The following is a 27533-nucleotide window of genomic DNA, read 5'->3' as shown; positions in this document are numbered from 1 at the left end:
CACACACACACACACACACACACACACACACACACACACACACACACTGAGAATGTAGCTCAGTTGGTAGATGGCATGCACAAGGCCTTGGGTTCAGTCCTTAGCACTGTGTAAATCAGGTATGGTGGTGCACACCTGTAATCCCAGTACCCAGGAGATAGCGGTAAGAAGATCAGAAGTTCAAGGTCATCCTTGACCACACAGCAAGTTTGAAGACAACTTTTTCATTCCTGCCTTCGTCTGTGCTGGGGCTGAAAGTGTCATAGGAGCAGGAGACAGTGTGCCCAGGCCACTGTTGACACAGTACCTGTGCTCTGAAGGCCAGCCATGCCATTGCATGGTTCACTGGTCAGAGCCTGCTTGACTGTAGTCTCCTTCCCTCCCCTAGAGCCTCCTACCTGCTCCCCTGATCAGTTTGCCTGTGCCACTGGTGAGATTGACTGCATCCCTGGAGCCTGGCGCTGTGATGGCTTCCCTGAGTGTGCCGACCAGAGTGATGAGGAGGGCTGCCCGGTGTGCTCCGCCTCCCAGTTCCCCTGCGCTCGAGGCCAGTGCGTGGACCTGCGCCTGCGCTGCGACGGTGAGGCGGACTGCCAGGACCGCTCTGACGAAGCTAACTGCGATGGTGAGGCCCTGCCCTGGCTGCCGTCTCCCACCCAGGCCCATCCTCCTAGACAGCAAGCTTGGGGCTCTTATCTTGCCTTCTGCAAGTAGGTGTGCTAGAAAGCAGCTAAAATGGCAGGTCCTCCTGATGGGGACAAATGAAATGAGTTTTAGGGACACCCTGAAGTAATGCTTCTGCACGATCCCATCTACCCTACTGGCGGTTGATGTAAAGACAGGCTGAGAATCTTTCTCGCATTTCCACATTTGGTAGTGACTTCTGTCAAAACTCAAGACAAGCCCAGTAGTCAGCTAGGTGTTTCCGTGGCTCGTGCCCTGGTACGGCCTCGACAGTGTCGTGCTGTCGTGTGTGGGATAGTGCTGGTTCCCTGGGACCACTCTTGACTAGCAAGGTCTGCTTTTATACATAAATATATGCTTTTTTTTTTTCTTTTGAGACAGGGGCCTTATGTAGCCTAGGCTAACCTTGAGTTTGCTATATAGCTAAGGATGGCCTTGCACTTGTGGTTCTCCTGTCTCTGCCTCCTGAGTGCTGGGATTCTAGGTGTCCACTGCCACAGGTAGTCCATGCTACTTCGTTGAGAATCAACCTCAAGGCTTCCTGCATGCTCTCCACGCCCTTGATCAATGTTCTCAGCCCTTTCTTTATAGACTGTGTGTATGTGTGCTCGCCATCTTGTGCTTGTGGAGGTCAGAGGACAGTAGTTTGCAGAAGCCAGTTTTTTTCCTTCTACCGTGTGGGTCCCAGGGGTCAAACTCAGGTCACCAGACTTGGCTACAGGCCAGTGGTTCTCAACCTTCCTAAAGCTGGAACCCTTTAATACAGTAAGTACCTCATGTTGTGGTGACCGACAACCATAAAACTATTTCATTGCTATGCATAGCTGTAATTTTGCTATTGTTATGAGTCATAATGAAAACATACGACATACAGGATCTCTTATGTGACCCTGTTAAAAGGTCTTTTCTTTTTCAAGACAGGGTTTCTCTGTAGATTTGGCTATCCTTTGTAGACCAGGCTGGCCTTGAACTCACAGAGATCCTCCTGCCTCTGCCTCCCTGAATGCTGGGATTATAGGTGTGTGCCACCACCTAGCTGTTAAAGGGTGTTTTGACAGTCCCAAAGGGGTTGCTATCCACAGGTTGAGAACCACTGAACTCAGCCATCTCACTGGCCAGCTGTTAGTTCAATTTTTTTTTCAAATTTTTTAAATTCAGTTTTATGTGTATGGGTGTTTCTCCTACATATATGTATGTGTACCATGTGCATACCTGGTGCTTGCAGAGGCCAGAAGAGGGTGTTGGCTTGCCTGGAACTAGATACAGATGCTTGTGGGCTGCCATGTGGTTGCTGGGAACTGAACCCAGGTCCTCTGGAAGAGCAGCCAGTACTCCTAACTGCTGTCACCTCTCTAGCCCTCACTGACCCTCCTTTAGATCTTCCCACCAAATACACGTCTTTGCACTTGCTGTGATGCCCTCTCATCCATGACCTGCACTGTGCTTGGTCGCCTGCCACCCAGATCTGTCCCTGTGGGGCTTTCACTGTCCCTGCCCATAGCTGCTGGGTTATGTTCTCCATGGCTCAGATGCCGGCTGCCTCTCTCCTCCATGTTCATTCAGCGTCCCCAAATGCTCTGAAAGGGATGGGGCCTGGAGGGACCTCGGCAGGCTTCTCTGTGCAGTCATGATGATTGCTTTGCAGCTCACCAGTGCTCTACAGGATCTGGTGGAGGCCATGATGACAGTATATGTGCCAAATCCAGCTAGTTGCCCGTTTCTGTAAATATAAAATGGTCCATTGGCTCTGCCAGGCCCAGCTAATCTTGTACATCTGGGCTGCTCTCAGGCTAGCCAGGAGAGCCGGGTGGTTGGCTGCAGAGACGGGGACAATGTCTGCTTCTGGGTTCAGAGTGTCACTTGTAATCTGTTGCTGTATGGTTTTTCTAGGCCCGCCCTTGCTCTGAATGATGATATGGAGACCTTTAGATTTATTATAAGCTTTAGGCACATAGTTGAACAGATAAACAGCTTTTTAAAAAAGATTTATTTATTTTTTATTATATATACAGTGTTCTGTCTGCATGTACACCTGAACACCAGAAGAGGGTACCAGATTTCATTATAGATGGTTGTGAGCCACCATGTCATTGCTGGGAATTGAACTCAGGACCTCTGGAAGAGCAAGCAGTGCTGTTAACCTCTGAGCCATCTCTCCAGCCCTGATACTCACCTCCTCTAACCCAACAATACCGGCCTGACCTACATCCGCCACCTCGCCCGTTAATTGCCATCTTAGTTTTGTCTTGGCACCTGCTTCTTCATTTGTGTCCAGATGCACTCTCTCCTCTGATTCCCCACCTGATACCCTCTCACTGGGCTCGAAAGTCCTGCCTTTCTCTCCTGCCCAGCTATTGGCCGTTAGCTCTTTATTTAACCAATCAGAAGGTGATGGGGAGCAATGTTTTCGAAATACTGAGACAGGAGATGTTTCATAATAATGACAACGCCAAAGTCTGGGCCCGTAGGCAGATCTCTGTCACAGAAATCAGCATTAGAACATGCAGTGCACAGAGATAGCTCTCCAACAGTGGTCAGTTTGGCATCCATCCCTCCTTCATCTGCCCAGTCTCCTCGCTACCAATAGCAGGTGCTGGCCTCCCATTTCCAGGAAGGACAGGATGTCCTTGTCTCCTGTTCCCTGGGGCGTGTCAGGAGAGGGTCCAGGTGGAAGGCTGGGAGATGATGCGAAGCCCTGGGGGCCGTAGTCTGCAGGTTTTGCTCGCCCACTCTCCTCAGCTGTTAGGAGACAACCTTGGTCCCTACGAGCGCAATCTGTGACCCCGCCCACCTGCACTGAGGAAATGGCGTGCTTGCCGACTTCTTCCGCTTGATCCTGGGGCTGAGGCTGCTGGCTCCTGTTCTGTGCCGTCTCTGACTTGGGCTACAGACGTCCTAGGGGCAGGCAGGGCATCAAGGTCTCTAGCTTACTGTCATGTTCACGTCCCTGTGCCCTCCAGCATGGAACAGGCCTAGGAACAGGGGTCATGCCGGGATGAGACTGGATTTTCCGTGATCTTTTCTAGCCGGGTCTTAGTGTTCTTGCCATTGACTCTGCCTCTGGGTTTGGGACCAGGCCCAGCTGCTGCCTGCAGCTCCTCTGAGCACCGCCCCTTTCTCCTCACAGCTGTCTGTCTGCCCAATCAGTTCCGGTGCTCCAGCGGCCAGTGCGTGCTCATCAAGCAGCAGTGTGACTCCTTCCCCGACTGCGCTGACGGCTCTGACGAGCTCATGTGTGGTGAGCGGTTTCAGGCAGGCCCCCAGTGGGGTGGACTCTGCGGTGGAGGTTGGGTGGGGCTGTAGGACCCCCGGTTCTGGCACCTGGGAGGTTTCATTTCGTGAGCGTCCTAGCTTTGTTTCTGTTGCTGTGATGAAATGCCCTGAACAAAGCAACTTGGAGAGGACGGGTTTATTTGGCTTTTGGTTCTAGGTCCATCTTTGTGGGGAGGTCAAGGCGGGACCTTGAAGCAGATGGTCATATCCACAGTAAAGGAGAGAGAGAGAGAGAGACAGACAGACAGAAACAGAGAGAGAATGAGCGAATGAATCAGTGAATGAATACATTTGTGCCTACCTACTGATCAGCTCTTTTTCCTTTATACAATATAGGGCCAAAACCCAGTAGTTTGAGTCTTCCTACATCAATTAATATAATCAGGACAGTTTCCCATATACCCACAGGCTAGCCTGAGCTAGTCTATCCCTCCCTGAGACTCTCTGCCCAGGTGACTCTAGAGTGTGTCAGGTTGGCAGCGCTAGAGTGTGTTGACTCTAGAGTGTGTCAGAGAGGTGGCAGCTAGGAGGGCAGGCTGGGCTGGAGTTTCCTAACTGGGGCCGGCCCACTGGCAAGTCTGCCTCACTGTGAGCCGTCCGGTCTCACATCTGAGTAGCGGCCACACTCTCGCCACTGGCACCTTACTTGGTACCATCTGCTCCACAGCCAGGAGTCCTGAGCTTGCGTGTGGTCCAAGAAAAGTGCAGCATACATACCCATTTTACACTTAGGCATACGCCGTACATATCCCTTGAGGAACATGGACCGATACCCAGGGATGTGAGTGTCAGTGCTAGGTAACAGGTGGTCGGGCAGAGAGGGAAGGCTTCCCTGAGGCTGTGACTGGAGACAGGAAGGAACTGGAATTCCAGAGAGATGCTTTACCTCCTGGAGCTACTCCATCTACTACTGCACAGAGACCAGAGCTTAGACCTCTTCTCCTGGAGAGGAGGGCATAAGGGGAGAGGGCAGTTTCCCGTGGATTCAGACACTGTCACAGGTTAGACACTTTGCACACCGACTCTTAAGTGGCCTGGCTTGGATGGCAGAGATGAGGTTGCTCATGTCCCATTTTCTCTGCTAGGCATGTGCCCCGTCTGATGAGGTCTGTACATGGGTTCCCATAGGCCCGGTGTGTTTGCTGACACTCCCCACACTCAGGCTCTGACCTCTGAGGCAGAAGGATTTTTTTGCAGCTTCTTTATGTTGTGGGCAGTTAGGAAGGAATGAAGTTGATGTTCATGGGAGTTTTGGGTCCCAAGGTGAACACACCCTTGCCAGCTGAATCAGGGACATGTCCTTCTCGTTCTGGTGGCCTTGCTATTGGGCTGCTGCTGCTGCTCTGACCCCAGTAGACCCCTGCATACTGGCACCTAGGTTCTCACACCCGACTCCAGACTGCAGCTCTTTCCCATCATGACACGGGCTAACTGCCTATATCCACCGCGTGGACTGCTGGGCTAAGTCACGTGAGCACAGTTCAGGGCCGTGGGAAAGGAGGCAGGGTTGCCCATCTGGAGAAGAGGGGTGAACCTCCTGGCAGCCCAGGAGCAGCAGGCAGTGGTCCCAAAGTGAGCCATATCCTGTGTCCTCAACCCATCTGCTCCTTCCTGCAGGTCCTGGGGTTTGGGCAAGGCAGTTCCTCTGGGGCCCTGGCATGTTCCCTGTGGGAGGCCATCACTTTGGGATTAATGTGGGCGATTATTTTTTCCCTATCCAACAGAGATCAACAAGCCACCCTCTGATGACATCCCAACCCACAGCAGTGCCATTGGGCCTGTCATTGGCATCATCCTCTCACTCTTTGTCATGGGTGGGGTCTACTTTGTCTGCCAGCGTGTGATGTGCCAGCGCTACACGGGGGCCAGTGGGCCCTTTCCCCACGAGTATGTCAGCGGGACCCCTCATGTGCCTCTCAACTTCATAGCCCCAGGCGGCTCACAGCATGGTCCCTTCCCAGGTGAGCACCCTCCAGCGTTCACTCGGTGATGGAGGTGGCTTGGTTGAGTTGTCTGGGAAGAGCCTGGGTGAACCACCCACAGAAGTGCACTTTGTGTTTGCGGCTACCCAGGGTTCTGCCTCGAATTCTGTCCATAGCATGGTGTGCCCGTGTGAGGGCTGAAAGGGCCTGTTCAGTCAGGGGCCACCATGGAAACAGCCTGAACCTCTGCAGTCTTGGCCTCCCCTCTCCTGGCCTATTCTGTCGCTTAGCCTCATTGGAACTGCAATGTTCAGAGGCTGATGTGACCTGATTCTTCTTGGGGCTAGAGGATAGGACCTGTTGGGGGCTGAGGCAGCATCACCCTCCCAGCATTCTCAGAGCCCGGGCTCTGTGTGGTGTGCTCCATGCTCAGCCCCGACAGGGTTCCCTTCTGCAGGCTTCCAAGAGTTCCTCTGAGACTGCAGGCTTTCCCTGGAGCAGCCAGAGAGCCGGACCTGCAGGAGGTAGAGACGGTGTCAGGCGGAACCCACCCACCACATAGGAATTTCATGGGCTTCAGGACCCGAGGTGGGAGTTACTCATTCTGACGGGCTGTTTCCCACAGGCATCCCGTGCAGCAAGTCCATGATGAGTTCTATGAGCCTGGTAGGGGGCCGGGGCAGCGTGCCCCTTTATGACCGGAATCACGTCACCGGGGCCTCATCCAGCAGCTCGTCCAGCACAAAGGCCACACTATATCCACCGGTGAGTGAGGCGAGGCGGGTAAATGGGAGGCAGTGGGAGACTCTCCCATCAGTGGTGGCTCCAGGGACCTCCTGGGCGGAAGGCTCCCAGGAGCTAGTCGTTCTTCCAGGACTCCAGAGGAGGGTGGTGTGCCCCCTTTTCTTCTTAGAGTGCTTGCCCAGCATGTGCAAAGCTCAGTGTTCCACCCCTGGTTCAACACAGTCTGGAGATGGCGGGCATAGAGATGGAGGTAGAAAGAGGAGGAATCCAAGGTCATCCTTGTTTGCAGAGAGTTTGAAGACAGCCTGAGATACATGTCTGTCTCGAAAACCAGCACAACACATCTGGTGTGGTGGTACACAGAGGCAGAGGTAGGAGGATTTGGGTTCAGGCTAGCCTGGTCTACATAGCACATTCCAGGACAGTTAAGGCTACATAGCAAGACATTGTCTAAAACAAACAAACAAATCCAAGACAAAGCTCAAAGAATGAAAGAAACCCAGATGCGGAACCCTCATCTCTAATTCCACAGCTATTCCTGGGACTTTCCGGCACCCAGGTGGTGTCTCGCCTTGCGTTGAGGCTTTCACTGCCTTGCCGGGCTGGCTAGCTCCGGCGAACTCTCCCTCACCGTCCCTAACAGGAGTGTCTGCGATCCCCACCACGGATTTAATTTCTGGAAAGCAGATGATCATCTCCCAGAGACAGACCACCAGGCAGGATGATTTTGGTGGCTAAATATTCTCTGGAGCTTTCAAATCTGAGTAGGGTGAGGGGCGGGCTCTCTCCAGCCACACTCTGCAGGGGAAAGGATTGTAAAGATAGTGACCTTCCCGCCCTCCCCCGTGAGGGGATACCCTCTCTGAGGCAAGCCGAGGAGGAAGAATGTTTCCAAGAATGCAGCCCAGAGTAGCTTCCTGCACTGTGTAACTCTGTATGTAATTCTCCTCCTATACTTGTGGGGACACGTACCCAGCCTCTTCCCCCCATGTCCCACAGATGCTCAAAACAGCAGGTAGTGTCAGATGTACACATGCTGAGGTTTCCCTATGCACACAGATCAGTGATCATTTAATTTATATAATAGACACCGGAAGAAGTCTGTGACTAATAATAAACCTGGAAAATTGTAACGATACCCTCAGTAAGTTATGTGAATATAACAATTAAGATAGGGCTGTGGTTTAGCAGGGGGATGGTGCTGTCTGACAAACCTGCCAGTCTGAGTTCAGTTCCCAGAAACCCACATGGTAGAAGGAGAAAACCAGTTCTCTCCCGATGTCCTCTGACCTCCACACATGCTGTGGCACGTGCGCCTTCCCCTAGTGAATAAACAGATGTAATAATTTTTTTTTTTTTTTTTTAAGAACGAGTCAAGACAGACATTAGTATTTTCAGGCCTAGAATGATGGTGTAACAGACCCTAGAGGGCAAAGCCACATGAGGGAGGTCTCCAGAGATGGGTGTCCTTAGAGACCTTGGCTCGACTGTATGGTCTGTAAGCACTTTGCTTCCTTCCTAACCCAAGTCCTGCAGCTTGCAAGGGGCAAGGACAGCCCCTTGAGCTTCTTCAGGGTCTTCAGGGAGCCCCACATTGTGACGGGTTCCCCCTTCCCCCTTCAGGGTGTCCCTTGTCTGGGTGTTGTCATCTCCTTATCATGCCTTCCCTGGTCATGGGTGGACATCTGGGTGGGTAGTGCTAGGGAAAGTGTTATCTCTGGTGACAGGACAGTAAGTGAGTCTTCTGAAAGCTCCAGATCCTACTTTTAGGGGCTGACCCCTGGAGCTTACAGCACCCCGTTCTTGCACCCTCTGAAGCCTCACCTAGCCGTCGAGGCTGGCAGAGACAGCGCGGAGCTACCTCTCGAGTGGAAGCCTTGCACTCCGTGGGCTGAGCGCAGTCGCAGGTCTGCAGCCCTGCCTGTCACAGTGGGGTCCCCGGGAAACCTGAGCCAGCTCCCAGAAGTAGCTCGCTCAGCTTGCATCCATAGCATGCTCCCAGCACAGTATTCAGAGTGCAGGAGTGAGCCGAGGAGGAGCCCCGGTCAAATAGGACCTCCGGCCGGCATGCCCTGCGCGTTCTTTGTAGGTGTTTTTACTGTTTTCTGAGGCAGGATCTGCTCTACCATGGCCTTGAACTCAACTTCCTGCCACAGCGTCCCTAGCGCTTGAGATTATTAGCGTGTCCGACCACGCCTAGCTTTTGTAGACTTTTTTTTTCTGTGTGCTCTTAGTTGTAATTTATGTGTTTGTAAGGTATGAAGTTAATTTTCTCTACCAAGAAGGAAGTCCTTTATTTATTTATTTGTTTGTTTAGTAATCTATTTATTTATTTGCAATGCAGTCTTAGGTCACTGTAGATTTATGTTCAACTACAAGGGATAATACCACCCACCCCCGGTTTCCCACAGTGACACACTAAGTAGTTGTGTAACTGCAGTCTGGTATCTTAATCAGGACAGACACGATCCTTTGAACATGGATTTTGCCAGTTTACATGTGGTGGGTTGGGGCTGTGGCTCAGTGGTAGCTCGCTTGCATAGTGTGCCATTCATATGAAGCCAGCCTCGGCTACACGGTTAGGGCCTCCTTCAAAAGTAACATTCAGCAGGCCTGTGTACACCTTTAATCCAGTACTTGGGAGACAGAGACAAGTGGATATCTGTGAGTCCAAAGCCAGCCTAGTCTATACAATGATTTCCAGGTCAGCCTGCTTTACATAGTGGATTCCAGGCTAAGCGTGGTGAGACACTGCCTCAACTCGATAAACAAATGCATGGATAAATAAACAGGATGGAGCGAAGTACGAGCTCTCCTGTAGAGTCTGTTCTCAGCCAGCCTTCTGCTGGTAGGAGTGCACACCCAGGTCCCCACCCCCCGTGGCTTGTGCTCAGTGTGCCTGGACATTCCACGTTCTCGCCTCCCTAGGAAGCTTTGTGCTTGGTGACCACAGCCTGGCCTATTCCTCAGTGGGCACAGATGAGATGCCGCTGCTGGCATGGTTTCGTCTATGTCACAGGTGGGGGTGGGTCACTGGCAGCTGTCCCAATCGTGGTGCCTGAATCTTGGCACCTATCAGGGTGACTTGGTTTGTCATTTTGACCTCTGCTGCGACAGGGGTCAGTTCCCCTTCCTGCCAGCATAGGGCCACACTTGCAAGACTGTCGCTGTCAACACTCCTCTGGTGCAGGATTAAACATAAGTGTCACTTTCAGGAAATGCCTGACAAAAGCAGCGTGAAGGGAGGAATGGCTTATTTTGGCTCATGGGTTCAAGGGTTTCAGCCTGGAGTTTCTTGGGCCAAACATCATCATGGTGGGAGTTAGAGAAAGGAGTACAGAAAGCGGCTGGGACAAGATCTTCCTACAGGGACCTACTTCTAACTAGGTCCTTTTCCCTACTTTTTTCTACCTCCAATGCCTTATTTTTCATCTAGGATTGATCGGGTGATTAGGTCACAGCACTCAGGATCTAATCAGATATACTTAGACATACTGAGAGGCGTCTGCCACCAATTCCCAGCAGAGCACATTCTCACAGTTCAGTTTGTTTTGGTGACAGTGAGCAGAGCTCCCTGAGAAAGGGGTGGGGCCATGACCTCTCCTTCATCGCCCGACCTCAGTGTTGGGGAACTTGGGGCATCCGGAGTAGGAGCCAGGTCACAGCCAACGGCAGGAGATGTAGGAGCGAAAGCCACGTGCAGTAGCAGGAGGACGCAGAGATGCACACAGCTGAAGGTGGATGTAGTTGCTCTGCAGGGAACCTACTGCTAGGTTTGGGGCCAAGGGGAGTACTGATACAGGAAACCAAGACTCTGCTGCCTCCCCTCCCCCCAGTGTTCATGACCAAGTAGCTGGTCATGGGCCTGAGGGGTCTCTACTGGCCAGCAAAGTAATACCTGAGAGGGACGAGGACCTCTGGGTTGAAAGCACTTCAGTCCCCATGCTTCTGACCACCACTGTCACCTTTGGGGAAGGTGGCTGACAGCACCCCTCTACTTTCTAAGATACACTAGCTCTGGAAGAGTTCTGGGGACCATGGGCTGAGAACAGAGCTCCAGACTCCCAGGCTGGTAGGCCGAAGGAATGGCTCAGACAAGGGAGTAACCCCTGCTTGCTCTCCCCAGATCCTGAACCCACCACCGTCCCCAGCCACGGACCCCTCCCTGTACAACATGGACATGTTTTACTCTTCAAACATCTCCGCCACCACCAGACCATGCAGGTAAGAGCCCATCCCGCCTCCCCTCTGCAGGGAGAAGGGTCTCACCTTCATCCTCCATCGCGTGTCCTGTGGGTTCTAGCTACATTGCTCCCCTCTACTCTCTGGGTCCGATGCCTGCTTCTGAGTGTGAGCTCAGTGCTGGCTCGGTGTTGTTCAGACACCAAGTGAGCACACATTCTTCACGGGCTTCTCTAGATTGGGACACCTGGAGCGTAGCCTTGAAGGACTCCAGGGGAGAATTCATATTCAGTGCTGTTCTGCTGTGGGGGAACCAGTGCTTGGGCCCCAGGACCCAGGCTGCAGGCCCTGCTGTGCCCCCGTCCAGCTATGGACCTCAGAACTCAAGTATATGTTTAAAAAGAGGTGTGGTGCTGGCTCTGGTCGGAATCTGACAAGTAATCCCTGTTAGAATTATTATTATTATTATGTGTATGTATATGTGTGCGCATGTGCCTGAGGAGGTCAGAGGCATCCCCTGGAGCTGGAGTTACAAGCAATTGTGAGCTATGTGAATTCTGGGAATCAAATAAAAAACAATACATGTTTTTGGGGCTGAGAGATGGCTCAGAGGTAAAGAGCACTGGCTGTTCTTCCAAAGGTCCTGAGTTCAATTCCCAGCAACCACATGGTAGCTCCTAATGTGAACTGATGCCCTTTTCTGGCCTGCAGGCACACATGCAGGCAGAATACTATATAAATAATAAGTCAATAAAAAACAAACGAACACGTTCTTAACCACTGAGCCATCTCTGCAGCCGAAGGGATTGTTCTTGCTCCTTTTTCAAGACAGTGGCCTATCTGAGCCTAGGAATCCCAAAAGCTGTCTCTGACCCCCAAGTTACCTATGACGAGGGTTCTCAGACCCATGAGGGAGAGTGGTGTGATGAGCATTCCTAACACTGGGGTGATGCAAATACCTAGCTTACCCCTTCTTCATAAGGAAACAACAGTTCCACCAAAATCCACACCAGGGAACTCGTGAGTTCATTGATCTTAGAGGGATAAGCTGCTACACTGGAAAGTCTTCACCAGCACAGATGACAGTGGCATTATCTAATGGCGTTTCCTTGAAGAAATCTTCCTGAGACCCCAGGCCAACACAGTCAGGGCAGAGTTGCTGCTCTGAGGAGATATCGTTCATTATCAGAACAGCAGGCGATGGCCTCCCGTGCGGGCACAGCTGCTTCGATGAAAATGGCTCCCTTTGCTCAGGAGCTCACACTCTATGGCAGCGTGGCCACAGGATGTGCAGGAGAACCAGGGGCACAGTGTATTGCTGTGGTTGTAGTAGCCAACCAGAGAGCCTGGGGTGCAAGGATGGGCATAACTAACAGGGCTAGCTACCTTCCAGGTACTCTCGTGTCATCCCCAGGGGAGCTACCTGCCAGGCCCTGTACCCCACCTGCCTTCTGGGCCTTCCAGAGTGGCCCTGCCTGCCATCTAGTGGCCATTTCTGGGAACTCTTGCACTGGACTCTCCTGGGCTTGCAGCCCCCTCTGCATGGCTGCTCAAGCACCTGCAGTGGCTCCCTAGTGTCAGAGTATAACATGCGGCCTGCACTGCTGACCTAGTGTTGTCACTGACTCTGCAGGCCTGTCTGCCACTGTACCCAGATCAGAAAGAGCCATGCCTGCAAAGCCTGCTCCCCAATCTCCCATCCTGCCCGCCTTGGTTCCCTGTTCTTCTCCAAGGCACTGTCCCTTTCATGGCCTGACCTTGCCGAGGCTGAGGCAAGGTCAGGCCATGGGGTGTGTGTTGCCACTATTTCAGCCTCCCATCCCTGCTCAGGGTGACCCTAGCATGGTAGGTTCAGGCTCTGAAACAAATCGTGATCCCTGCCTTGCTGAGTTCAGGACACAGGGCCTGACAGAGTTTCTGGGTCTCTGCTGGATGCAGGTAGGTATGGGAGGCTGGAAGATACCACCAAGGTCAGGGTGCTTTAACGTAAGACCATTACAGAACCACATTTTCTCAGTGGTCACAGGAAATAGCATTTGGTCAGTAGCTATTAAACACTTATCTGTAGGCACATACACTTTTAGCATGTTCCATGTAGAATCTTACTTCATCCTTACAAGCTTCTTAGGAAACAAAGCCGGTGCTGAGGAGATTACTTGTCACGCAAGCATTAGGAATGGAGTAAAAGGTCACACACGTGGGGGAGAGCTTCTGTAATCCCAGAGTCGGGGATGCAGAGACAAGAGGATCCTGAGGTCTCAGTGGCCAACTAAAGTAGTGAGCACCAAGTTCAATGAGAGCACCTGCCTCAAAGGATAAAGTGGAGAGTGAGAGAGGAAGACACCCAAGTTCAGCCTCTGACCTACGTACACATATAGTACATCCTCACACATACATATGAATATGCACACACCCACCTGAAGCAGGGGGGTTTCCTTTTGAGACATAGAAGTTTGGAGGTTAAGTAAACTCCTGCCAAAGCCAGCCAGCAGGTTCTGCTGACCTGTTGTCTGGAAAGGGACCAGGGACCTCGTTCTTACCAAGGCCTGGCTGTGGAGGTAGAGCCAACTCCAGGTTAGACTGCCCAGCTAGCCTTCCCACTGTAAAGCTTGCTGAGGACCAGCAATTCAAGGGCCTTGTCCACAGGTGGCCAGGCACAACTGTGAACCTCCTCTTTGTTCTCTCTAGGCCCTACATCATTCGAGGCATGGCGCCCCCGACGACCCCTTGCAGCACAGATGTGTGTGATAGCGACTACAGCACCAGTCGCTGGAAGACCAGCAAGTACTACCTGGACTTGAATTCGGACTCAGACCCCTACCCACCCCCACCCACTCCCCACAGCCAGTACCTGTCTGCAGAAGACAGCTGCCCGCCCTCGCCCGTCACCGAGAGAAGCTACTGCCACCTCTTCCCGCCCCCTCCATCCCCCTGCACGGACTCATCCTGACCTCGGCCGTCCACCCCGGCCTCGCTGCCTCCTTGTAAATATTTTTAAATATGAACAAAGGAAAAATATATTTTATGATTTAAAAAAATAAATATAATTGGGATTTTTAAAAAATGAGAAATGTGAACAGTGATGGGGGTGGGCAGGGCTGGGAAAACTTTGTACAGTGGAGAAAATATTTATAAACTTAATTTTTTAAAACATAACTGCCATTCTTTTGTGCCCTGTGAGTATTTGAGTTGCCTGTTCCCAAAGAATGGGTTCCAGCCCACTAGATGTCTGCTTGCTGTGTGCGTGTCTTCCTGTGCATGGACGTCCCTCTGTCAAGCCCCCTCAGGCAGAGACAAGCCAGCACACAGGCTGAGCCGGTGTCGTGAACTGACCTGGACAGAGTATATCACAAACTGCCCAAAGGCTCCGGGCATTTCCCATTTTGCACTGGACCCTGCATGTTGTATTTCTGGGCTTCAAGCTGTGTTGGTATGTTGGATCATCCAGGTGCCAGTCGTGAGGACCAGAGGCCAGGGCATTCCTGCTGACCGTCCCATCTGTGTAGACCCCATTGGATGAAGCTGCGAGCTTCACCCTGCCAGACTGGAGTTGTTCTGGTCATGTTGTAGACAGTACCCTTTGTCCTCAGGCATCCAGCCAGCAGCCCTCGCTGGCATTTCACCTGGGTGGCGCTGGAGACTTTACAGAGGCCTGGTCCCTGTGCTGGGGAGGGTTTCCTTTCTGTGACAGGTGGTGAAGGAAGCTGTGGCACGGAATGAGGAGAGTGTCCCGAAGGTCAAAGGGGATAGGCAATGTCCAGTCACATCAGCTTCTAGCTTGACCCCAACCATGGCGCTGGAGAGAGGTCAGAGAAGGACCACACTTGGTATTGGCTGTGGAAATACCTAAGAACTGAAAAAGAAAATTTAGAGGTTTCTGGCCTTCCAACGGAGTCCTGAAATGGAATCCTTGACCTACTCCAAGGAGGCTGGAAGTGCAGAGACAGGTAAAAGCAGCTGAGGGAGGGGAGGTCCTCAGGAGAGAGAGGTCTAGGGAATTGCAGGCACCTGGTTTCACTGGAACATACCAGAGTCTCCTGGCCTGTGACTGGGATGATGGTCCCCCAGGATGATGGTCAGCGTGGCACTGACAAAGGCAGGATAAATTGCAGGTTCCACCACTGAGAGCTTGGCCTGCGGGTAAAGACCCATCTTGGAGTAGTCCTCTGTAGACAGGGGCAGTCAGGAATGGATCTGGTTGACTCCTGTTACTGGTGGTCCTCTTAAGGGTTCTATGCAGCAGTGCCAGAGGAGACATGGCAGGGCTGGTCCTTAATAAAACAGCCTAGTAAAACTCGGAGGTAACGGGCAGGCCTAAATTTATTGCAAAGACTGGCAGATCCAGAGGGACACCTGAACACCTATGCCCAAAGGCAGGATCTCCTGCTACCAAGCTGCCTGTGGGGCCCAAGCACCCAGAATTGCCGGCCTTTCAGTTGGATCATATACCCCAAAGCACTCACTGAAATTCAAACACCAGCCTAGTGTCTCTCGGCTGACTTAGGAGATGATGCCTGTATTGGAGCAGGGGCCGGAGAGCATATTTGGTCTCCGTCTGCCATCCATGCATCCAGCCAGGGTCAGGCAAGGGGTGGGAAAGGAAGGACTTGGCAGCCTCCCTGAGCAGGGAAAGGGTCAAGTCGTGTTCTGCAGCCTTCTCCTTCCAGGCCTGTGGGCAATACTGTCTGCATATAAAGCTGTTACGTGTCTAGGGATCTTATTCTCCCAATAGGGTTGGTTATTATATGCCTAAGGATGCTGGCTGGTGCTCAGAGGTCTCATTTCTAGTTCTTTTCCTCTTTGTATGGTCAACTGGGGGAAGTTAGGAGCCAGTCCAGTCATCACCTACAAGGCACCAAGGCAGGATCAGGCTGGTGTACACAGAGTCCTGTATTAGGAGCCTTTGATCAACTTGGGGGGGGGGGGTTCCCTCTCTATTTTGTAAAATTTCCTAGGAGGACATGAATATCATCTTTTTGCCCCAGAAATGGCATTGATAGGGACCAAAGAAACAACATCACATGTCTTGCTTAGTGAAGCAGTGACTTTACTAGGTTTACTCACCAGAGTGGGGTTAACTCAAAAGCAACCATATCACTGAGAAGCCAACTTCAGCATGGGCTCTGACTCACTAATGCTGCATCCCTGGAGTTCAATTTGCAGGCAGCTGCAGGTTGGTCCATCTCTCCCCAGCCATTATTAAGCTTGTATAACCTTTGAGGGGGATGTTGTGAATCCTGTAAATTTCAGGAGCCCCCTGAGGCTTGTTAGTTTTGTTTTCTTCTGAGCCTTGTAAGTTTCCTGTCTTTCCTGGGTCTTTTTCTAGTAGGAACTTCCTCCAAGAAGGGATGTTTTAATTTGGAGGAAAACAGGTACGGGGCAGTTTCAACCAGTACTCACCATCCAGAGATAGACACAGAGGCATTTCAAAACTATGAGGAAGGTCATGTGCTGACACTGTCACCCTCCCAACCCCTATGAGGGGCATCTTGGTACTGAGACAAGAAGGCTTTCTGAAGGAGCTGGTGTCTGAGCTGTGGTGGTATAAACAAGGGGTGACATTTACCAGGCTTTTTAACCTTGCAGTAGCCTAATTAGGTGTTTCCCATTTGTTGCTGAGGAAACCAAGGTTTGGGGTGCAAATTGTTGGTTGCACCCAACAGAAGAAGAACTGTTTCTATTTATCTGTCACCTTCTACCCTCCCTGTTCTACTGCTCCCCTTTTTAGTGACAGCCACCTTCCCCCATCTTCCTCACATCTCCCTGAGCCTTCAGGAGTTTGCCTATCGGTAACAGCCCCCTCTTTCAGCAGACCTCTTCATCTGTCCTCCAGGAGAGTGTGTCTACTATCTGTCCTCGGTCTACATCCCTATCCTACTACGGAGGCAGTATCCATGTTGCTAAACAGTCCATGTGACCAGGTCTTGGGCATTTTCACCTGCCCAGGTTCTTGAAGTTCTGTGGGTCTCCAGTTCCACTTACTCTTCTCAAAAGATCAAGGCTGAAGTCCCCCCTCCAAGCCCCTCATTGGCTTCTTGCCTGTGATCTGCTGAAGGTCTCAAGCCACAGCCACTTTCTCCACCCAGATGTCGTCTTCGCTTCCATCCCCAGAAGCCTGACAGCCACAGGGTGGTCAGCATGCCCACAGGGTCTCCTTTTCACAGACTTGGCAGCAATCAGCCATCGTTTCAGGGAAGTCCAGCTCCTACCAGCCCTTAAGCTGTAGAAACAGGAGGGAACGAGATCTGAACTCCCAGGCTAAGCGGCAGACCGCCAGGAGACTCTCTTTCTTCCTCTTGATCCTTGGAATGACGCAGCAACAACTGGCATGCCAGCCTGGCTCTTCTGGACCTTGTCCTCAGCTAGGGCAGTGATGGCCCCATTTCATCCCCTGGGTCTGTGTCAGCAGAATGTGGAGGATAAGAGAAGAGAATGAAAGACACTGAGGTGCCATTCTGCAGTTGAACTTAGCCAATTTAAAGGTTTTTGGTTTTTTGTGTGTGTATGTGTGCGTGTTTGTTTTTTGGTTTTGGAGACAGGGTTTCTTGTTCTGCCCAGTTCACGAACCCCAAAAGACCAGGAATAACTAGACTCCGCTGTAAATACATGAGGTTCTTTTTATTGTAAATTACAAGCTGCAGCTTGGGCCCACACACACCCGCTGAGCGCGGGAGCTGAGCACGCTGCGCCCAGGTTAGTTGGGTGATATATAGATTCTGGTCCCTCCCAGCATGTTCAAGGCAGGGGTGATTCCTGCCTGGCAAGCATCTATTGGTCAAAATGCTACATTTTGAATTGATTGGCTATAGGAAGGTCCCCAGACCATAATGGCCTGATGTCCCTCCCTAGGGGGGGATGGGCCAGTTTCCTAGCAACTGTTATCTCTAGTGGGTGGGAAAAGAATGCAGCAAGGCAGTCCTTCCCCTCAGGGCATTACTGGACTTCTCCACCCACCTACTTCAGATCTTAATAATAGCTGCTAATTTATCTTTTGGTCTCTCATTCTCTCTGTGTAGCCTTGGCTGTTCTGGACTCAATTTGTAGATCAGGCTGGCCTGAACTTTGAGAGATCCACTTGCCTCTGACTCCAAAGTGCTGGGATTAAAAGTGTGCGCCACTACCCCTGGTTCCAATGTAAAGGTTTTATGTAGAGGTTCTCTTCCTGTTGCAGTATATGACTGGCATGTTAAAGCTTCCTTTTGGGAGACCAGAGAGGTTTTGCTTGGTTGCTTGCTTTTAAATTATTACCTCGACAAATTAAAATCAGGCAGCTCTGTATTTGCTCCTAAAGTTTAAGGAGTGACAGTCAGTTGCTCTTTCCACTCCACTTTCTACTGATCATGTTAAAAAATCTTATGTGTGTGTTCTTTAAAATGAACTGAAAAGTGAACCACTAAACTCCAGAAGGAAGTGGGGTGAGAAGAATAGAAGAGGGAAAGAGAGGGAGAGGGAGAAAGAGGGAGGTGCAGAGGTCAATCCATGTCACATGCAAAACTTGCAAGGTAGTCATTCTTTTGATCAGCCCTCCCCATGGCTCTACCAGGCTTCAGGCTCACATACTTCCTTCCCTAGGAAGCCCAACCTGACCCCAGTGTGTCTGGCCAGGTCAGGAATGAGTACACCCTATCTGACAGTCTACGGGCCAACTTATGCTGGCTGGCTCATCCAGGTGGCGCGAGAGGGCTGGTTTCATCAGTGAGGCAGCTGGGCTTTGCCTTCAGAGACAGCACGGATGGCAGGCACCAGCCCTAGCTGCCCCTTCCAGCCACGGCCCAGCCTCTGCACTGAGCTTTCTTTCCTTAACTTTTCATCGGCAGGTCTCGGTTTTAACAATGTTTATCACTAGTGTGGCCTCAGGCAAGACTTCTAGCCAGAGTTAACATTTGCTGCCTCCCTAATTGCCTGGAGTGCCGGGCGTGACACAGGCTGGTAGATATTATCACTTGCACTTCAGAGAACTAGAAGGTCAAAGAGGTTGACCGGGCCGAGGTCACCCAACCCCTACATGGCCTCAGGTGTCTGAATGATCACTGGACCATAGTTAGCTAGTCTGTGAAGTGGGTACTACGCTCTTGTGGACCTGCTAGCACAATGAACTCTTTCTGGAGTCTGCTTGCAGCCACAGCTCTACTGGAAGGTAGATTGGAGGCAAGGGTGGATTTGCATAACTGTACAGCCCTCTCTTGCTACCTTGGTAGTGGAATTCAGAGCCAGACTGAGGTGGAAGACTCAGCCATGCTGGGCCCTGTGTAAAGGACAGTGCTAGGGCCTCAGAGATTGGGAACCTGAGGAAAATACTGAGTGCCCCCCAGGAAGTCGGGTCCTGTCTCTTCCAGTCCACCACTTGGGCTTTTCACTTTTCCCAAGGGATGGGTGCCTAAAGGCAGCCTAGAGAAGATGCTCAGGAGACAAGTTGTGTGTGCTCTGAGCTTCAGTGAATTCCTGGACAAGGCAGCATGACTGGGGTTACAGCTGGAGCTGCTGGGAGAGAGGCAGGCAGCCTCTGTCTGAAGTGTGAGCACTGTGACTCTGGGCCTGTGAGACTCAGCCACGTCTGCAATCCAGTCTCCCATCATACCTGGGCCATTCCTGCCTTTGAAGCTCCAAAGCCCCATCCTGGGGCTTCTGTGACACCCTTCCTCTCCCTGCCACTAACACCCTCTATCCTATCTTATGATATACTACTTTCCCAGGAAAGTCTGTCACTTAGTTTGATCATCCTGGTCACGTGATGGCATGGGAAGGCCTGCTTCATGAAAGATTTCCAAGAGTCTGAGACCTTGTTGACCTTGGTGGCCAGCTGCGGTGCACCTGAACGTCTGTCCTGCCCACTCCGAACGAGACACGTTATTTATGGGGCAGAGCGGGAACATCTTAGTAGCTTTTTCTGTTGCTGTGATAAAACATTCTGACAAAAGCAGCTTTAGGGAGAAAGGGTTCATTTTGTCTCACAGTTCCAGGGTGTAGGCCATTATGGCAGGGAAGTCAAGGCGGCAGGTGTGGGAGCCTGAGGCCACATCCACATCCAGCCGGGAGGGAGAGAGAAATAAATGCTTCTGCTCAGCTCAATTTCTCCTTTTTAACACAGCCTCAGGAGAAATAACAACTGGGATTAACCATCTCAGAGGAGGCTTCAAAGTGGGGATCCTCAGTTCTGCGGCGAGGCAAATGTACGATAGGTGAGTGACAGGACACCAGAGTTTGGGAAAAAAATAGTCATTCTTCTCTGTGAGAAAAGGTACAGACTGGAGCCCGTCCAAAGGGTCTGTTTTGTAGTGGGGAACCCTCGACGTTGACCCTATTTATGGGGATGCCATTTTAGTCTGTCTGGAGAGAGATTAAACACTGGCCTTTACATAAAATTGCACCGTGGAGAATGCGGGCATCGATCCCGCTACCTCTCACATGCTAAGCGAGCGCTCTACCATTTGAGCTAATTCCCCAGCCATAAAGAGTTTCCGCTACAGATTGTATTGTGACTCACGTCATCACCGGTTTCCACCGCGGCCGTTGCCCCACCGCCTGCTGTCATTGTGCTACCCCATTGGTTCCCTTGCATCCGGAGCTACACAGCCGGGATTGGTTTGCTTCATTTGTTTTAAAATGCATCGACTACGTGGATTGGTGGTCCGAAGCGTCTGTCACGCGAAACCCTGCTGTTGCTACGGCGTAGAGGGACCCAGCCTAAAGCTTCTCCCAATTTCTGACTTGTTTCTCAGACACCGGGGGTCATAGAGGTTCCGGATCCGTCAAGACCATGGGAAAAAGAATGCCCCTCTGGCGTTTGACTGACAAGGCTACCAAGCCAATCGGAATGAAGGCGAGGGAGCCGCTGGGCGATCCAATAGGTTGTAGGGGGCGGGAGAGGCAAGCCAATGATCTTCGGGAAGGGGCGGGGTCTGATCTGTGATTGGCTACGGGGCGACCGGAGGGAGGGCGGGGGTAACTCAAGGCCTGCTTGATACGTCCGCCATTTTGGGCGCTTCGCTGATGGTGTCGGTGAGCCCATTTCCCGCCTGAGCGCGACTAGCTGCGGGTCGTGGGCGCCTCCAGGTGAGTCCGGGGAGGGGGCGGCGGCGCGGGATAAGCGGGCCGCGCGGGCGAGCGGCAGACGGACTGGGGCGGTGGTCGTGTCCGGGCGGCGTGGGGAGGAGGGAACGTCCCGGCCCCTCTCCCCTCCCCCCCGGAATCGGCTGCTTCGGCGGCCCGGGAGGCGGCGTCCAGTCCCGGCCGGGACCGGGCCGCCCGCTTCTGTCAGCTTGGTCGCGCGTTGGCAGCCGACCGCGCCGGCGGCGAACTTTGGACGCCGAGGTGACTCTTCGGGCTTGGCTAGGCGGGAGCCCAGGCTAGGCGAGGTGCGCCCCTCGCCAAGTCGAGGGTCCCGGGTGAGCTCCGCGGCTCCCGCGCCAGGCCTTCCCAGCCACTTCTCGGGGTCTCCCGGAGCTTGTCAACTCGCTGGAGAGCTTCGCGGAGGCCCTGTTGGACTCTTGTCCTCCGAGGAACAAGTTTTGTGGGTTTTGGGGCATTAGCCGCAGAGTCATCGGAATTCACAAAAACCAGTTCCGAGTCTCCCGGGGCGATCGCGGTGAATCCTCAGCCTCCGCCGTTGGGTCTCTTATGTGCGGACGCGGGCATTGGAGATTCCTTGGTGTTTTGGAGCTGGGGTGAGGGGTTGTCTTTCTTGTGGCTCCAAATGCCTCTCTTAAAGCTCGGTTCACTTTTAACTTGGAGTTTTTTGTTGTTTTTTTTTTTTTTTTTCCTCCCAGTCCCGTTGCCTTTCATTAGAACTTGGACTTGAAAAGTCGTAGGTGTGACAGAAGGAGTGGTCTGATTAGCTGTGTGCCTGGACTTCTGTTCCGTGTGACCCACTGTCATTTGCCCCATACCCGATGTCATGTTTTTAGGAGGAGCCAGAGCTTTGTTTATGTTTTGTTTTGCGGGATGGGTGGGGGGGGTAGACGAGGTTTCCTTCCTTCAGAGTACTTGTTAATATGTTTACTGTTTCACTTAAGTGAAGTTTACTTTGGTTTTTTTGTCCTCAAGGTCACGTTGCAGACAAGACTGCCAGTGAGAAAGGGACTTAAGGTTCCCTTCCGCTGAAGTTGTACTTTGAAGTAGCAAGGTGCAAGATCCCTGTTATCAATAGTGGTTCAACTTTCTTTTGAGCCACCTGAAAATTAAATCTTGCCTTGCTGCTGCTTTCTCGTCCTGTGACCTTGGGCAAATTATACTCATCTTCCTTTCCCCTGCCCTGGGAAAACAAAAGTCTGTTCCATAAGTTTGTCTCATGTTAGGTCCCAGTTAGGTCTAACTGTAACTGAATGTATATGTAAATAAGTTGCTAGAATTGTACTTGGCCCATAGACCCATAGATTCAGCTCTGTAGTGACCATAATTACCAAATTCAACTTGATCTTGTGTATTGTATGTATTTTTGAGTCAGGGTCTCACTGTGTGTTGGGAGGTCTTTACTGCTTCTGCCTCTGGAGTAATGGGATTAATACAGTCATGTACCACTACACCTGGCGCATTATTTAATACTTTTTGTGATGATAGGATCTCTTGTAGCTTAGGATGTTCTTGACCTTTCTAGTCAGCTAAGGATGGCCATAAATTCTTTGTCTTCCTGCCTCTACTTCACAAGCACTATGAGTAAAGGCGTGTATCACCACACCTAGTTTAAAATTAACTTTAAATGTTCAGGTACAGTTAGGAAAGCCATGTGTTTAAGGATCAGATGGCCTCAAAAAATGAACTGAAAGTTTTCCCATGAGAAGGGATGTTGAAAATCTGTGAAATCACTTGAGAGTTTGTCTAAAGCATTATTTATGTGTAGATGATCCCCGCAGGAACTTTAAAGCAGCACCCTCCTCTGCTGCTTCTAGGTCCTGCTTCTGTGTGGTTGCCCTAGAACATAACATGCAGACTTCTTAGGTTTTTCTTGGTTGGTACTACAATGGAAAGACTGCATTCTTGAGTTTCAGCAAAGGTATAGGTTAAACATGCCTAATCTCCAAATGCTCAGAAACCAAGCTTTTGACAGCATCAGCTTTTCAGATTGTAGTAGGGATGCAAATTTGGCAAATTCTGTGCCAGTACTCCAAAATCTGAAATTGTTGTAGTCCCAACTATTTTGTATAAGGTGTGCTCAGCTTATAGCATGGGGAGTAGCTGTTGTGTGTGAGTGCTTGGGGACCAAATCTGCACTACACTAATGTCTGGCCGGGGAGTTTAAGGTCTTTCACTTATTCAATCCTACCTGAAATCAGCTTTTTAATAGCTACCCTGTGCCTTTCCCATAGTACTTGAAAATAGGCTTGTCCTCTTGGTGATAGATGCTGTGGCTTGGATTGCGGAAGTATTTGATGGAGTCCATCTTAAGTAGACTTGAATATGCTGATCATTTTAAGAGCTTTTGTATAAAGTGTAGCATTCCCCCCCACACACACCAACTGCACAAAACCCAACAAGCTGCATAAACCAAAGCTTGCTAGTTTGAATTCACTGAGTGCTAAAGGTGTAGTCTGTAGTCAGAAAATGGATAGTACTAAAGTTCGGACTTCAGCTGGGGTTTGCTTAGCTGCTTTAAAAAGAATTTTGAAAGTTTTCTCTTTCTTCTTTAAAACAACATTTGTTAGAGTTGATACCCAGTTTGCTTCTATGATCAACTTGGACCTTGTAGTTAGTAGTTTAGATAGACGAAGTCTCGGATGTTACCAGTTGATCTATAGTTTTGTGTTTTACTACACTTCAGAAGAGTAAATGAAAAAGAAGTCTTTCAACTCTCTGTTCAACTAAAACTCAGCACCGAGTTCACTTTATGGAGAGGGCAGGAGTCTGGCCTGGCTTCTGTGTGTCAAGGTCTGAGCTGCAGTGGAGGCTGAGAAGCTGTTTTTTCTTAGAATGTACTGAAACTACTGACCAGACTGCTTGACTTGGAGCAGCTGTACATGTCACATCTCAAGATGTCAGTTGACTTTCTATTTAGTGAGCCCATGATAACTACATTTATGTGGAACAGTGTGCTTGACGATAATGTGTATAGATACCACATTGATGAAATAAGGGTAATGGAAGCATTTCTTTGCTACAAAGATTGCCTTGGATCTGGGAGTCTAGCTCTATAAGGCACTTGTCTGCATGAGGCCCTGACATCTGTTTTTGGTACCCAAAGAGATAAAGAAATTAGTAAAGCTGGGCATGGTAGCATGTACCTGTAATCCCAGCACTTGGGGGAAGTATAGTCAAGAAGAGCTGGAGTTCAAGGTGGGCTGAACTCCTTAAAAAAAAATTTTTTTTTTCAGTGAAATTTTCTTGTTGCTTGTGGTACTGGGAATTGAACCTACAGTCTTACTCATGCTAGGTGAGGATATTTCAGCTATTTGTCCTCACAGGAAACATTCTTTTTGCTTTATCACACCTCTGGTTTGCTGTAGATGTTATGGCTACTGATAAACCTCCTGCAGTGCACAGAATATTGTAAACCCACCCACCTACCCTCACCATCCCCTGCCACCATCCAGCCCTAAATATTAGTGGTGCTGATATTATGAGAATCATTTGGGATACTTTAAGACCATGGATATTGAACTTCACTTCTGGAAATTTGTAGTGGGGTTGAGACTAATTTTTTAAAACTTAGTTTATGTATTTGTGAGCTCTCGTGTGCATATGTGTAGGTACACATACATTGCAGCACACATATGGTTGTCAGGACAGCTGTGCAGGTCGGTTTTCCTTCTACCACATAGGGTGCAGGGGTCAAACTCAGGTCATCAAGACAGTGGTAAGCATCTGTAACCACTGAATCATCTTGCAGGCTTGATAAACCTTCCTAGACAATACTGAAGTGCCACTGCCTTTTAGAACCACTATAGTAGAGTGCAGATTTAAGGGCTGAATTCCAGGTTGCCTGGGAGTTATGTCTGCAGTACCTGGATCCTGCCTTGGAGGTCCTTCAGTGGCAGGAAGACATAGTGCCAGTACACCATCTTTCAGATAGATGCCGGAAGAGTTAGCTTTAAAATAATATGTTTTGCAAGTGCAACTTTGAAACTTTCCCCCTTTACCTCATACATTGTCATTACTGAGCTTGAAACTTAGCAAGTTAGGATTTTCCTCACTGCCAAATACTGTACTACTCCTGAGTTTTTTGTATTATTTTAAAAATAAAACCTTTTGCCAGCCAGGTGTGGTGGTACACGCCTCTAATCCCAGCATTTAGGAGGCAGAGACAGGCAGATTGCTATGAGTTCCAGGCCAGCCTGGTCTACAAGGCAAGTCCAGGACAGATAAGGCTACAGAGAAACCCCGTCTTGAAAAACCAGATCAAACAACCAATCTTTTGCCATCATTTTGTTGGTCAACTATCAGTTTTGTTTTTAGATCTCCAGCCCCCCCCCATCCCCCTTTTAAAAATGAAAACCTTTCTCCAGAGAGTTAGCCCTGGATTCATTTGCCCAGTTCTGTCTTTTGAGGGTGGAGTGAAGGGGATGTTTAGTATACTCCAGCTTTTAGTGCCCAGGCCTAGTAGAAAAGGAGTTGTGTGTGTCCTGGACTCTGGTGCAGGTGGAGGAATGTCTGCCTTCCTAGAGAGATGTGGTGTGAGAGTAGAGGGAGGAACAGAGGTCCTTGCCTATAGTTAAAGTTGTACGATGTGAGTGGTTTAATTGAGGAGTGTTAGGAAATCGATACATTCAGCACTAAATGGTACTATCTGTGCACATTCTAAGACAGGAGTCACGGAGATGCTTTCTGACATCTGTCCTGAACCTCAGCCTGTGGTTGTGCTGAGGATTGGAGTTAGCCCACCCACGACACTTACCATTGTCCTATTGCTATCATCTGGTACTGTTCTCCACCCCACCCCATTTAGAGGCAGGGTCTTGTCATCTCTCTCTGCCTTCCAAGTGCTAGGTGTAATTTTAACTATTAGCCACCATGTCCACCTCCATCTGCTTATTTTCCTAAATATTTTTTAGATTTATTTTATTTTGTGCATGAGTGTTTGCCCACATGTATATGTGTGTGCTGCTGTGCATGCAGAGGCCATTGGCTCTTTTAGAACTGGCGTGACAGGCATTTGTGAGCAACTGTATGGGTGCTGAACCCAGGTCTTTTATAGGAGTAAATGGTCTTAACCTTTGAGCCATCTCTTCAGCCCCTAGTCTTCATGATTTTTGATCAGTAGTTGTACTAATTGAATTTTTTTTTTTTTTTTTTTTTGGTCAGAAATGTATTAGTGATTCATTGAGGAACAGCCCTTAAGAACCTGCAGTCTACAGGGAGAGCTTGCAGTTCGAAAACAGTTAACAAAGCTTGTTTGTATTATATATTCAGCCCTTTGTATCCTTGGGCTCCATATCTATCAGTTTATGAAGCATGGATTAAATGTATTAAGTTCCAGAAAGTTCTAAAAAGCCAAATTTGAATGAACCACTGGCCACTTCGTGGATCACCAGTGTCTGCCGCCTCCTGTTTTGAGTGCTTGTTGTTATGTGTCTTATGTCCCAGCTTTTTTAGATGGTTGCTGGTTGGGTCTGCATCTGTATTGAACATGCAGAGAATTTCAATTTTACCTTCATTGCCTGAATAATGCAGTATAACATCTGTTACACAGTATCACATTGTATTGATTTTAAGTAATCTAGAGAAGTTTTAAAGATAGAGAAGCTATCTCCTAGTAGCAATATCCTGCCATTCATGAGGTATGGCCAGATAAGATGTAAGTAGAAGCCTTAGGGAAAAGGTCTGCTATTGGTTGACTGGCTTACTTGTTTGAACTTTGGGTAGCTGAGGTTGCCAGAAGTCTTGTAAACAAGCAAACAAACAAATGTGCCAGGTGGTATAGGCCTGTAACCCAGCTACTTGGGAGGTTGAGGTAGGAGGATAGCAAGTTCAGAGTCTGCCTGGGCAGTTTAACAAGACTTGTCTTAAGTTGGGGAGAGAGATGGCTCAGTAGTTCGAACACTGGCTGCTCTTAACGAGAATCTGGGTTCAGTTCCAGCACTCACATGGTGTCTCACAACTGCCTTTAATGCCACTTGGTGTTTCGATGTTTCCTGACTTCTGCAGGCTCCTGCACACATGTGGTACACAAGGATACATATGCTCAGGCACATACACATTAAATATATATATATATTACTTGATTTCTCAGAATGGTCTCCTGGATTTGGGTGGTTTCAAAAGGACTGCTGGTCCTCCCAGGCAGCTGAAGCAGCTGTGTGATAACAAGATATTTGAGACTCTCTGCTTCCAGACTCATCAAGTCTCCTCTGTGTGTTTTTTCCCTCTCTCTTTGCTAGGTCTGATATCCCTAACTCCCATTTTGATACAGATTCTTGCCCTGTGGCTCAGATTGACCTTTTAGTTGAGGTAAAGTTAAAAGCTCCTACCTCAGCTTGCCAAATTCCTATACATTTTTCCGAACACCTTGAGCATCATTCTTGTCACTGAAGTGCTGGAAGTGTGGGGATCTAGACTGATAAGGGGTCAGGTGAGCATCCGTGTTTCCTCTTCAGGACCTACTGTAGTAGAAGGAAAAAAACAACTTTGGCAAGTTGTCCTCTTATCTCCACGCGCATGCTTTGGCACCTTTATTGTCTTTCCTGCTTACACAACAAAGAAATAAATGTAATATTTTTTCAAACTTTGTTTAAAATGTTTTTTTTTTGTTTGTTTGTTTTGTTTTTTGTTTTTGAGACAGGGTTTCTCTGTGTAGCTCTG

The 27533-nt window shown here is 49.9% G+C and overlaps 2 protein-coding genes across 9 annotated transcripts in view; both read left to right on the top strand.

The window, feature by feature from the left end:
* Positions 1-14035, top strand: part of Lrp5 (LDL receptor related protein 5) — a 98445-nt gene extending 84410 nt beyond the window's left edge. The window contains exons 18-23 of the mRNA XM_055614776.1: positions 389-625; positions 3812-3922; positions 5682-5918; positions 6505-6644; positions 10750-10847; positions 13494-14035. Of these exons, the coding sequence (XP_055470751.1) occupies positions 389-625; positions 3812-3922; positions 5682-5918; positions 6505-6644; positions 10750-10847; positions 13494-13755 (1085 nt within the window). The 3' untranslated portion in view covers positions 13756-14035. The remainder of the gene's footprint in view (positions 1-388; positions 626-3811; positions 3923-5681; positions 5919-6504; positions 6645-10749; positions 10848-13493) is intronic.
* A 6728-nt stretch (positions 14036-20763) lies between these two features.
* Positions 20764-27533, top strand: part of Ppp6r3 (protein phosphatase 6 regulatory subunit 3) — a 115347-nt gene continuing 108577 nt past the window's right edge. For all 8 annotated transcript variants that reach the window (XM_055614570.1, XM_055614566.1, XM_055614569.1 and 5 more), the window contains exon 1: positions 20764-20858. The gene's annotated coding sequence lies outside the window, so the exon portion shown is untranslated. The remainder of the gene's footprint in view (positions 20859-27533) is intronic.

The sequence above is a fragment of the Psammomys obesus genome, unplaced genomic scaffold (genome assembly GCF_907164565.1).
Source record: "Psammomys obesus unplaced genomic scaffold, mPsaObe1.curated_primary_1811, whole genome shotgun sequence".
NCBI lineage: Eukaryota > Metazoa > Chordata > Mammalia > Rodentia > Muridae > Psammomys > Psammomys obesus.
The sequence above is the reverse complement of the archived record's forward strand: the minus strand, read 5'-3'. Positions and strand labels throughout refer to the sequence as shown.